This window comes from Sorex fumeus, unplaced genomic scaffold (assembly GCF_029834395.1).
Source record: "Sorex fumeus unplaced genomic scaffold, SorFum_2.1 ptg000014l, whole genome shotgun sequence".
NCBI classification, from domain to species: Eukaryota; Metazoa; Chordata; class Mammalia; order Eulipotyphla; family Soricidae; genus Sorex; species Sorex fumeus.
This window is the reverse complement of record NW_026606071.1, coordinates 20,422,712-20,436,308: the sequence shown is the minus strand read 5'-3', so window position 1 is coordinate 20,436,308 and position 13,597 is coordinate 20,422,712. Positions and strand designations below refer to the sequence as shown.

The 13,597-nt window shown below is 41.3% G+C and overlaps 1 protein-coding gene across 6 annotated transcripts in view; it reads left to right on the top strand.

Moving 5' to 3' along the window:
* The first annotated feature begins 616 nt into the window (after positions 1-616).
* ICA1L (islet cell autoantigen 1 like) overlaps positions 617-13,597 on the top strand; it is a 38,764-nt gene continuing 25,783 nt past the window's right edge. For 2 of the 6 annotated variants that reach the window (XM_056111726.1, XM_056111732.1), the window contains exons 1-4: positions 617-739; positions 8,540-8,641; positions 10,075-10,243; positions 13,417-13,489. In XM_056111726.1, the coding sequence (XP_055967701.1) occupies positions 10,082-10,243; positions 13,417-13,489 (235 nt within the window). In that variant the 5' untranslated portion in view covers positions 617-739; positions 8,540-8,641; positions 10,075-10,081. Of the gene's footprint in view, positions 740-774; positions 939-1,626; positions 1,791-8,539; positions 8,642-10,074; positions 10,244-13,416; positions 13,490-13,597 lie in introns of those variants that run through there. The other 4 variants (XM_056111727.1, XM_056111728.1, XM_056111730.1 and 1 more) reach the window with 4 other exon arrangements.

The following is a 13,597-nucleotide window of genomic DNA, read 5'->3' as shown; positions in this document are numbered from 1 at the left end:
ACAGCAAATCGGGGTGACAGATATGTGCAGAGGAGGTCAGTTACCAGCAGTTTTAACTCAATCCTCCCCAGCCCTTTTACAGAAGGGTTAAAAGCGGCACGTGAACGTTCACGGTCAGAGGCACCGGCTCAGCCAAGCGCCCCTGACCGGGATGCTGGGATGACCCGGGCGGCGCCTGCCAGCGCCGAGGTCCGTAGGATGAGGGCAGGTGCAGGGGGGGACTGGAGGTTGGGAGCTGCGGTACTCCAAGGAGGCGCTCGGAAATCCGAGGATCCCTGCCACTTACCTGCGCTTCCCCAGGCCTCACTCATCCTCAGGCAGTCGGCCTGGCGTTCTGATCCGTTTGCCGTTTGCCATTTCATTCTCTCGAGAGGAACTGGCGGGGGAGAAGGCAGGCAGGAGGGGTTCCCGCCGACCGCGCAAGTACAGAGCCGCGAGCCGGGTCGGAGCCCAAGGGGGCCCGAACGCAGGCGGCGGGGGGCGCCGACGCTGGAGGACCGCGCGGCTCTTCCGAGCCAGGCCGCCAGGTTTGAATCTCGCGCCTCCCGCGGCCCGAGCCCGACACCTCCACGCGCTGGTGCGGCGGGGCACGGGGCTGCGGGAGCCGCCGGGGCGGGCGGCGTCGCGGGGCTCGCGGGCGGCGGTGGCGGCGGCGCGAGCGGGTACCGAGACGGATCTCCGCGCGGCCGAGCGCGACCCAGGCGGCGGAGGAGCGGCGCGTCGCGGCCCCGGCGTCGCGGTGAGCGTCTGCGGCCTCCCGCCGGCCCTGCCCACCCCAACCCCAAAGCTCGCGGGGCCGGGGCCGAGCTGCGCCCGCCAGGGCTGGCGGGGACCCGGAGGCCAAAATCTGGGTTCCCATGGCGACGCCGGGAGGTGGCGGCTCCCGCCACGCGCGCACGCGGTCTCTCGGGGGCGTCGGCGGCCGCCTCGGTCCTCCGGTGGGGGAGACCCAGCGGCTTTCCTCCCGGGCTCACCCCGGGCAGAGCTGACCCCGAGCGGGTTTCCCCAGGGCTTTAAGTCCCCTCGGGCCTTAAAGGAGCTGCCCCCCACCCCACCCCACCCCACCCCGGGGTCGCGAACGCGGGCGGGGCCTGAGGTTTTGTTGGGGTCGGAGGGGGGAGGGTGATGTGATTTGTCTCCTACGGGGAGGCCGATTCGAGGCCGAGGTTCACAGCCTTGAGGTGCTTCCCGCTGACCTTTCTTCTAAGCCGGGCTTGTTTATGCCTTTATCCCGTAACGGGAATAGCATCTTGAGGAACGAAGCGGCCAGGCATTCGTAAGACCTTCAGGAAGGGGGCGAATTGCGGGCTGACCCCAGCCCCCCACCCCCCATCCCAGCCCCCGACTCCCGCCCCGCAGGGCGCCTGGTCAGGTGCCCGGATGATGTCATCGGTCCGATACCTGATGCTCCGGGAGAGAGGGAAGGGGACCAAATCCATCCCCGCTTCGCCCGTGCGCGCTGCGGCTGCGGGGCAGGCGGGCACAGGGCTTGCACTTGTTTTTCCTCTAGAGGATCCCGTCGTGCACAGCATTCAAGGGTCTTTTCAGGTGGAAGTCGCTGTGAAACACTTTCTTGGGACTGTCTCGCTTATCCACGATTTGGGTTTTTTTTTTTTTTTCTCTCAGTATTTTCTGTATTCATTTCTTTGGTTCTGACTCGGACTGGAGTACTGTAAGGAGATAGTACTTTAATCATCTGCACATCAATATTTATGGAGTAGCCACAGGTGCTTCATCCTGTAGTGGGAGTTCATTAATTATGCATTGATTGGCCAAATAAACATCGAATGGTATGTATACTTTTTTATGAATAAAGGGCTTTAAAAAAATAAATCTTGTATATTCCTTAGCAGTGCTTAACATATCCCGTGTACTTTGGGAAGTGTCTATATCACATAGTGAAAAAGAATTGTATAGTTATCCATTGAAACATGTGCAAACCATTCTTCTAATCGCTGATAATTTTACTTGTTGAACCTTATTTTGAAAACTGGTTGGTTGCTCAGAGATCAGCCTGCAAAAACTGCTACTATGAGACCAATGGAAAACTAGACAGTAATATTTTAATATTAGAACAATTTAAATTGTGAAACAAAATTTATACCAGTGACTGAATCAGAACCAAATATTAAAATATTAAGTATCACATATAAAATATTAGGTGTTGTCAACATTTGTGATTTCATTGTGATGTTTCTATTTAAAATTTTGTCTTTTACAGACTTTTTCAGTACTCACTGTACTTCTTTAAAATTGTATTCTTTGTGAGTGTGGAAGAAGAATGGGGTTTGAGGCTACACCCTGAATTGCTCAGGGGTCACTTCTGGTGGTGGGGGAATCAGATGTGGTGCCAGGTAGTAGACTAGGATGGGCTATATGCATGGTAAATTCTTTAACCTCTGTAATATCTAACAGGCCCTAAAATTTTATTATGTTTAACAGCAGATGGGGTGTGTGGAAGATTTTTAAATTTGTTGTAAATGAAAAAATTACCTGATATGAAATGACTTTTGTTGTTTATTAATATCCTTATTCTCTCTTGTATGGGCTGGAGCGATAGCACAGCGGGTAGGGCGTTTGCCTTACAAGTGGCCAACATGGCTGACCTGAGTTCAATTCCTCCGCCCCTCTCGGAGAGCCCAGCAAGCTACTGAGAGTATTCGATATGCCAGACACAGTAACAACAAAGTCTCCAATGGAGACGTTACTGGGCCCGCTCGAGCAAATCAACGATCAACGGGAGGGCCTTTACCTTTTTTACCTTTACCTCTCTTGTATATTTTATATTCATACATTAGATATTTCTTTTATTTGTGAAGTCAGACTTCCAAGTTTTGCTGGACTCCAATATTCACCATCAAAACAGTGATTCTGCATAGGTTATTATTTAACATGGTTGCAAGTACTTTAGGTTTTAAATTTTTTATTGTGTTGATTTAATTTGACAAAGAAAATGAAGACAAAGTACCATTTTGGGGTGTGTGTGTGTGTGTGTGTGTGTGTGTGTGTGTGTGTGTGTGTATGGTCAGGGTCTATTCCTGGCTCTGTGCTCTGGCATGAACCCTGGAGGTGCTAAGTGAACTGGGAATTTGAAGAAGGAGGCAATGCAACCATATACAAGGCAAGTGCCTTATCTCCTGTATATCTTTCCAGCCCTTCTGTAGCACTGTAGCACTGTCCTCCCTTTGTTCATCGATTTGCTCGAGCGGGCCCAGTAACGTCTCCATCGTGAGACTTGTTACTCTGTTTAGCATATCAAGTACGTCCTGGGTAGCTTGCCTTGCCAGGTTTTGCGGGCGAGATACTCTCAGTAGTTTGCTGGGCTCTCCGAGAGGGGTGGAGGAATTGAACCCGGCCTGGCAGGGCGGCTGTACGCAAGGCAAATGCCGTAACGCTGTGCTATCGCTCCAGCCTAGCCCCTCAAATTAATTAATTAATTAATTAATTAGGTCACACCCAGATGTACTCAGGGCTTACTCCTGGTTCTGTACTCAGGGATCACTCCTCATGGGCTCTGGGGACCAGAGGGTATGCCAGTGATTGAACTTCTTTTTGCTGTATGCAAGGCAAGTGCCATACCTACATTAAAACATTTCTAATAGAGCTAATCAGTTTACCAAACCATTCTCTCCTGCCCACTTACATATTACTGACTTACATATTTCTTTCTGGATCAGACTTTACTACTGTTCTGCCAAGGATAGTCTTGAGTCTCTTCGGCATTAGGTAGGTCCAATCATTTTCCAGATAATAGTTCATTTGCTGTGTTTGCATCCTTAGTTCTCTGATGAACTTTAAGAAAACATATACATTTATTTGTAAGTTATGGAGCTAATCTTCATTGTTATAATGGGAGTAATGTTCTTTTGCAGCATTCAGAAATAGAAGACTAGTACAATTCTTAAATTAATATTGCTTCAAAAATCTCTTTATTACTCATATTTTCCAGATTTTTCTTGGTTATTTTCATATTTGTTTCTCAAATGAGGTTTTGAGCCTTGAGCACCATTGGTATGCCTCACAAACCAAAAATATTTGAAGTTTTAGACTGAGATGGCCTTTTAAAAAATAATTTCAAGATTGGGAATATAGCTCAGTGTTTCAAAATGTATAAGGCATCTGGTGTCAATTCCTTACAGGGATGATGTGGGTTGGAAGGGGGTGGAGGAAGATGAGGTAGGAAGCAGAATTGGAAATGACACCTTAGTAATAATGTAGATTACATTATGTAGAAACAAATGACCTATTTATTTTGAATCTTCCTTTTCAAGAATAATCCATATCTTTTAAATTTTTTCTCTCCACTTTAGCACTATTTTAAATTTTCTTCATAAGAGTTATTTGAGGACTAGAGAGATAGCTCAAAGTCTATAGTGCATGTTTTGCATGCCAGAGGCCCAGATTTGAATTCTGGCACCACATGGTTCCTTAGCATTGCCAGGAGAAACCTAAACACCCACGCAGAGTCAGAAGTAGCCCCAGAGTTGTATATATAAGCTATTTTATGTTTAATTTATTTCTAAGAATTTCAATTGGGATAAGTTTCTTTTGTATTATTTATCTAGTTCTTGAAAACCACTAGGAAAGAAAACTGCTTAATTTTGTATATTTTAGAACAAGTGAATTTGTTAAAATATACTGCTTTTAATAGTTTCCCACTTGTTTTTAAACATTTCAAGTATACTATTTTTATATGTAATATAGTTTAGCTAACTCCACTTTTGTACTAATCCCTTACTTTACCTTTTTAATGTTTAAAAATTAAAAAATATTTTAGGGCCATATCAAGTTGTGCTCAGGGATCACTCCTGGTGAGACTTGGGAGATCATAGGGGTGCTGGGGATTGAACTTGGGTCAGTCATATGCAAGACAAGTGCCCTACATGCTGTACTATTGCTAAGACCCTACTTTATCCTTTTTTTAGGCCCATGGTATTATCTAGTACTGCTAAAATAGTAACAATAAAATAATGAGCCTTGAGCACCATTGGTATGCCTCACAAACCAAATAAAATAATGGTGAGCTCTTCCTTATAATTACATCTGGCTTATGGTAATACTCTTGGTATTTTACCTTTAAATATTATAGGTAAATACTGTGTATACACACATATACACACATATGCTTATGCATCCCCCATAGAAATATTTTTTTTACTTTCTTTTTATTCATTTATTTATTTGCATTTGGGGTCACAGTGATGCTCAGGAGTTACTTCTGGCTTTGCACTCAGGAATTACACTAGTGTTGCCTTGGGACCATATGGGATGCCAGGGATCAAACCTAGGTCATTTGAGTGCAAGTCAATTAAATCTGTGATTCGAGGGCCTGGGAGATAGCTCAATGGAATGAGTGAAAGCTTTGAATGAATGCAGAAGGGCCAGGTCCGAGCCCCGGCACAACAGGCTCCCAGAGCAAAGCCAGAGAGAGAACCCCAAGCAAAGAGCCAGGAGTCTTACCCACTGCACTATTACTCCGTCCCCAGTTTTACTTTCCAGATTTTTTGTTTTAGGGACACACCTCGCAGTGCTCAGGGCCTACTCCTGACTCTTTGCTTGGGGCTCCCTCCCGGGGAGCCTGCCGCGCCAGGGCTCAAACCTGGTCCCTCTGCACCCATTCAAAGCTTTTTTTTTTTTTAATAATTTATTTATTGGATCACTGTGGGAAAAGTTACAAAGCTTTCAGGTTTAGGTCTCAGTCATGCAAATATCAAACACATTTCCTTTACCAATACTTATTTTTAACCCCGAAGAACCCCAATAAAACCCCACCCCCCACCCCTCCCAGTGCCTGCGAGGCAGATGAATTCTAGTTAACACTCTATCTGCTTTGATTAGATTCATTGTTTCAATAAAAGATGCACCACTATTATTAGAGTTTACCCCCCCCCAAATCAGACATGCTGAAAAAGCATTGTGATGTGACTTGCTTTCTACAGCTGGGTTCAAGAATTAAATGTTGGTTTTGGATTTCCGCTATTTTACTTATTGACCCTGGAAGTATTTCTACTGAAAGTCAGATAATTAAGAGATTGGTTTTTGTGCTCTGGAGTCGTGGCCGTGCCGGAGAGCCGCTCGTGGGGGGCAACTGGTGACCTCGGTAGGGCGTGAAGGACAGACCAGAACGCCCCCCTTCCCATGAGGTTTTAGTTGCCCCCAGCACCCGGCTCATACCTGCTCTCCACAAAGCTCCCATGCGGCCGCCATCTTTCTTTCCAGAGAGGAGAGGGCGAATGGGGCAACACCCTTTCCCCTCCGGGCAGACATGATGGCTGGATTAACGCATAGTCTGTTCACTTTTCTGCTCCAAGCTGCTGGGTTCTGCATTAAGTCCTTGTGCTTCTGGGGCTGTGGCCATGCTGGAGAGCTGCTCGTGGGGGGCAACTGGTGACCTCGGTAGGGCGTGAAGGACGGACCGGAACGCCCCCCTTCCCATGAGGTTTTAGTCGCCCCCACACCCCCGGCTCATACCTGCTGCCCACAAGGCTCCCATGCGGCCGCCATCCTTCTTTCTAGAGAAGAGAGGGCGAATGGGGCAACACCCTTTCCCCTCCGGGCCGACATGATGGCCTGGATTAACGCATAATCCATTCACTTTTCTGCTCCAAGCTGCTGGGAGAAATATTTTTAAATATCAAGATTACTGAAATTTATCAAATTTTTATTGTGAAAAGTGAATAATTTATTATACTTTTTCTCACTCAAATTAAAACATGTTTTTGTTGAAGGCACTCCAGGCAGTGGTGGGGCTGCTGGCTATGCCAAGCAGCTCAGAAGTGGCACCCTATGTTGAGGGTGTGCCATGAATTGAGCCCCAGCCCCAGTCCCTCTTATTACTAACATTTTTTTTTTATGAATTTTGGGGCTTTACCTGGTGGTGCTCACAGACTGCTCCTACCTATGCCTGGGGAGGTGTGTGTGTGTTGGGGGGGGGGGGGTTAACTCTACATAGTATTCCAGGAACAAAACATGTACTCAGCCCATTGAACTATCTCTCACTATTTTTTATAGTGAAGTAAATATCTTCTTTTTTTTTTTGGTCATTTAATTCTTTTGGCTAAGGTATCATGGTCTACAAAGTTGTTCATAATAGAGTTTCACACATAAAACATTCCAACATACAATGTTCCATACAATGTCCCTTCAACAATGTCCCCAAGGTTTCCTTCCACTATCACCCTAGCCTGTCACCTTCACAGGTACATTTTAAAGTTTGGATTGTAGTTTGGGTCTCATGTTTACCATGTTGTTGATTATGTGTATATTTATATATGTATATATTATAGTCATATGTATATATATGTATATAATACCTCTGAAGCCCCTGATCCCTGCCCCTATCACCTCCTGCCTACCTCTTCTTGTTTCCCCCTTTGATTTTCCTCCCCTGTCTCATTACCTCCTTCCCACCTCTTATTTCCCCTTTTGATTTCTTTTCTTCCCTATCTTTCTCATTTCTATAATCAAGGGTCAAGGGCAATCTAGATAGTTTCCCTTTGATACCTTTCATTCTCTTGTCCTATTATTCTATATACTACAGGTAAGTGAGGACATCCAGTATTTGTCCTTCTTATAATTTCAAATAACATAACCTCCAGTTCCATCCAAGTTGCAGCAAATTGCATTATATAATCACTGCACTGTAGCACTGTCCTCCCGTTGTTCATCAGTTTGCTCAAGCAGGCACCAGTAATGTCTCACAACAACAAATTGTGAGACTTGTTAGTGTTTTTGGCATATTGAATACATCACGGGTAGCTTGCCAGGCTTTGCTGTGTGGATGAGATACTCTTGGTAGCTTGCCAGGGTCTCCGAGCGGGGCAGAGGAATCGAACCTGGGTCAGCTGCATGCATCAGCATATTATTCCATTGTGTGTATATAGTATGCCTGTCATTGGATATCTTGATTGATTCCTTATTCTAGTGATTGTACTAAGTTCTGCAATGAATAATGATGTGCATATATTTATTAAAATGAATGTTTTTGCTTTATGAGGGTAAATACCAAAAGGTCATTGTTCAGTTGTTTTGTATCCCTATTCTGTCTTTTCTGAGAAATCTCCATACGATTTTCTATATGGCTGGTACCAGACAACATTCCTACCAGCATTGCATGCGAGTTCCTTTTCGCCACACCTGACCAAACATATTGTTTACAGGTTTTTTTTTTTTTTGGTATTCTGTGCAATTCATAATGATGTGAGATGATATCTCACTGTCACCTTGATTTGGATTTCCCTGATAATAAATGATACTAAGCACTTTTACATGTAAATATTGGCCAGCCATCAGTCTTCTCTCAAACAGAGAAGTGTCTATTCATTTCCTCTCCCCGTTTGGTAGAATTTTTATTACTGGTTTTATTACTGGTTTTATTACTGTATATCTTGGATATTAAACCTTTATCTGATTTGTTTAGTGTAAATATTTCCTCCTGTTCGGTTGGGTGTCTTAGTTTTAGCCTGTTTCATTTGTCGTGCAGAAACTTTAATTTGATGTACTCCTAATTATTTATTTTTGTTTCTGTTGAATTTATCAGTGAAATTATATCACTGAAAACACTTTTGAGGTCCAAATCTTGGCGCATTCTACCTATATTTTATGGACTCTGATCTAATCTCTGAATTGACTTTTGTTTAAGGTGTGTAAAATGGATCCAGGTTCATTGTTTAATAAAATGTGGTTATCCAGTTTTCCCAACACCTTTGGTTGAAAAGGTTATTTAATTCAGTTTGTTTGTATTTAGTTGGCATTAATGAACCCATAATTCTCTCTTTCATTTTGTCTAAGGTGGATCTCAAATGGAATGTGGTATCAATATGATTTTTTCTTTCCAGATTTGAAATTCTTTGTATGATATGATATAGACATATCATACATACACTGACTTCATAATTACTCTTAGTCTGAGTTTATATTATTTATAATGCAGTGTTATTGTTTTACCACACATTTTTGCTTTTTTGTTTATTTTGTTCCTTTGTTTTACCCCTAGTAATTTAGAAATTAAACATCCTGTTATTTCATTAGTAACTATTTCCAAATAAAAGAAAGTGAAGCTATTTTTAACAACATTAAGAATACTTAAGCACCACCTGCTTTCCCTAGAAATGATGAATGAGTCACATACTTCATACCTCCTTTTGTTCCTACCTCCCACATTTATTGGAATAAATTGGGACTTTATTACTCTTTGTCTTTTACATTTCCTCTTTTACATTTTAATTTCTTTATATAGCCATTTTAAAAACAATTTCTTAGGACCGTGCAGCAGGTATGGCACTTGCCTTGCAAGCAGCCAAACAAGGTTTGATTACTGACATCCTGTATAGTCCCTTGAGCCCACCAGGAGTAATTCCTGAGTGCAGAGCCAGGAGTAACCCCTGAGCATTGCTGGGTCTGGCCCCCAAACAAGAGAAAAGCAAAAATAAAACAATTACTTAGACATAAGCTTCAAAATGTACAGGTTACAATTTCCATCTCTATTTCTATTTTTCTTTGAGAGGAGGTGCCTCCCAACCACATGTCTGTTTCATTTATAACATATCTCCTCTAAACCTAAAGTCCTTATTTTTATTTCTTGGATACTAAGGTATTCAGTTATTTTAAAAAATAAGATGGGAATCTTTATATATCTGAGAGTGTATGTTACATGTGTATTATTCTACACAGCATTTACAATTATAGGGTATTTTACTATGAAAACAGTAGTGTGAAAAGTTGTTTGTGCAGATTTGTTACTTTTCCAGCACTATTACAAAAGCAAAATTAGGAACTTAGAAATGTCTACAAAAAGATTATTCAAATAAAATATAATTATTTCCAGCCATTATTGCAAAATCATACATTTTATCACATCTGTCACCATCTGAATAAAAGCGTCATTAATCTTTAGACCAGTATTGTGAGTTCTAATTCTAATGGAATTAGGCAATGCAAAGTGAGTAAACATTAATAGTATTCTTTTAACATTAATATTCCACAATATTTCTTTATTTTAATTAGATTAATTGTTGGATAAATACTTACAATTGAAAAGATTTTTTAAAAAGAATCTTATTCTGTTCCTTGTAGTAACTCCATGGATTCCTTTGGGCAGCCCAGACCAGAAGATAACCAGTCAGTAGTCAGCCGAATGCAAAGGAAATACTGGAAAACAAAACAAGTATTTATCAAAGCAACAGGAAAAAAGGAGGATGAACATGTGGTAGCATCTGATGCAGAACTAGATGCTAAACTTGAGGTAAACTTGAGGATTCAGTTTATTGCATATGACTGGTTATTTATTTTATTTATTCTGTATTTTGGACAATGCCCCATGCTAATGTGCTCAGAGCTTAGCCCAGGCTCTGTGCTCAGGGATTCCCTGGTGCTCAGCAGACCAGGGATTTTAATTTGTGCCAGGGATCAAACAGGGGTCAGCTCTGTGCAAGGCAAATGCCTTAACCCCTGTACTATCTTTCAGGCCCATGAGTGGTTATTATTAGGAACTAAAAGGAGGACAGAGACAAGCTTTAATACTGAAGAATTTTTATGATAAGAATTTGGTAATAGAGTGGCTGTAGCAATAGCACAGCGGGTAGGGCATTTGCCTTGCACACGGATGACCTGGGTTCAATTCCCAGCATCCCACATGGTCCCCCGAGCACCGCCAGGAGTAATTCCTGAGTGCATGAGCCAGGAGTAACACCTGTGCATCGCTGGGTGTGACCCAAAAAAGAAAAAAAAAAAAAAAGAATTTGATAATAGAGTGTATTTATAGTCCTCTGACCATCAGATCTAGATAGGAGGTTATAATTATCTCACAAACAGAATTGGAAAACTAGCATTTATAGATTAGCTAAATCATGAATTATGCCATATCTTGGCTAAGTACTACCATTTTTAATAGTAATGCATATGTTGTTCGTCGATTGCCTCGAGCAGGCCCCAGTAACGTCTCCTTATGTTATTTTTTGTTTTTTTGGGGGGCCATAGCTGTGTGCTTAGCAATTACTCCTGACTCTGTGCTCAGTGATTACTTCTAGAAGGGCTCAGGGTTCCATATAGGGTGCTGGGAATCAAACCCATTCAGCTACATAAGGCAAATGCCTTACCCATTGTGTTATATCCCCAGCCCAGTAATGAATAGATTCTTGAGACATTATTATATCATGATATTTTCTAGTATATGTATATGAGGTTTTATAGCTCACTGGATAAATTGAAGTCAAATGATGATTAAGAAAATTTGTAGATTGAAGTTTTCATTTAAATTATTATGGATAGAGGGTCATAGACATATAATATAGGAATTAAGGTGCTTGCTTTGTATGTTTGACCCAGATTGGTCGACCAGAGAGTCCCCCTGAGCACCACTCAGAATCACCCTTGAGCACAGAGCCAGGAGTAGCCCCCTGAGCACTGCTGGGTGCTGCTGAAAAACACAAAGAAAACAAATACAGAAATAAAGAACAAACTACTAAGATCTTACTGTTTGTTTTGAAAAGTATTCATCTAGAATTCAGCAACATACATGACAAAACGGAAGGGACTTTATATAAAGTGATATATGTTTTAACAGTATGGGAGTTCTTCACTTTACATTTCCATGGAAGTTGTCTTTTGGCATTGGTTTATGTTGTTATATAATCTCTAAGTGATAATTTTTAGTCACTGTTATTCTTATCAATTAGACAATATTTGAAATCAACCAAGAATTTATGATACACATGTACCAGTTTTTTTAAGAATTAAAACTATTTTCAGTATGTTTATACCAATATCAAATAATCAAGTCTTACACATTATATATATATATATAAAACACATGTATTTGTCAAATTGAATCTCATTAAGACTGGAAAATTTCATTATATGATATAAAGTTAATAGTATAGCAATCTTCCAAAGACCTATGGGGGAAAAGTCATCCATAATCACTATATCAGAGTATAACTGTCATTTTAATATTTTTAATCTACCTCTTCATGGATTTAAAACAGCTATTCATTTATTTGTTTATTTATTTTGGTTTTGAGGCCAAATCCAGTGGAGCTCAGAGCTTATTTCTGGCTCTGTCCTCAGGAATCACTACTGGCTGTACTATCTCTTTGGTCCCATAAAACAGCTTTTTTAAAGTGTCAAATCCAAATACTATATATAGTTCAGTGCCTGAATTTACATGAAAAATTGATGAGGGCCCTTTCATTGTGATTTTAATGTGAAAACAATTAAAATAGCTTAATGTCTCATCAGTCTTTCTTGGGTCTTACCAAACACAATGACAGAAACACTACTTAAGAAATAGAATTCTGGACATAATAATGACATTTGGAATTTATTTGATAATCGAAGGGCTAGGACCTATTATTTACCATAAAGCTTGTGTGTGGGGGCGGGGGGGCAGGGAGTGATGTTAGGGATGGAATCTAGAGCCTCTTACAGGTAAGACATGTGATCTACTGCTAAACAGCATCCCTAACATCTGATGCTCTCTTTTTTTTTAAAAAAAAAATAAGTCTCTTAGTTTTGTCAGAAGGAAGTTGCATCCAAAACCTATACCTGCTTTTTTCTTCAGAAAGTCTAAATATAAAAATATGTGTTAAGAGTTTTCTCATATGTATAATATGCTAACTTTGAAATGAGAGTCTTCTGGATATTTTATCTTTTCAGTGGGTTTTTTGGGCCATGCCTGGCAGGCAGTGCTCAGAACTTAGCTTGCACTCAGAGATCACTCCTAGAGAATCTTAGGGGACAATGTCGGATGCTGGGTATTAAACGTGGGTTGGCGCTGTACCCTACCTGCTGGACAATCTCTTTGGTCCCCCAGAAGTGAATTATTTTTGATTCAGTAATACATTATTTTCTTTTTATTCTTTTTTTTGGGGGGGGGAGGGGGATACAGCCAGTGTTGCTCAGGGACTACTCCTAGCTCTATGCTCAGGAGTTGCTCCTGCAGGTGTGCAGAGACTAAACTCGGTGCCAGAGGTTGAATCCAGCCTCCTGCATGCAAGGCATGTGCTCTGACCCCCATCATTTAATTTTTATTATAACTCTACTGATCTGCTATGTTTAGACCAATAATGGAGAAAAGCCAGACTCAGAATTGACATTTTCTAAAGTTATTTTAATCTGTGGTTGGCAATATTTAATGCTGTTTATATTTGATCTACTTTGTTACTATTTAAATAGTAACGGAGGGGATAGTTGTAAATTTTTATTACCTTCCCTTATCATCTTTCCTCAAAACCTCTTGGGTAAATCTAACTGTGGTTTCTATAACAGAAATAAAAACAAGACCAAAGTTCATTAAAAGTCAAGGAAAACAGGCATAATACTTACAAGCAAATGTTCTGCTTTTTAAGTACTTATAACATATATTTTATGATTGTTTATGGTTCTTTAAAATGTCCTAATAAATTTTATATTTCAAAGGTTTTTCACTCCATTCAAGAGACATGCACTGAACTTCTGAAGATAGTTGAGAAATATCAGCTAAGACTCAATGGTATGAAGTCACAGATATATATCTAAATATTCCTGTTTAAATACTCATTTGCATTTAAAAGAATTTATAATATAGTCGTTTAAAACTATTCTTGTGCTTGCTTTCTTA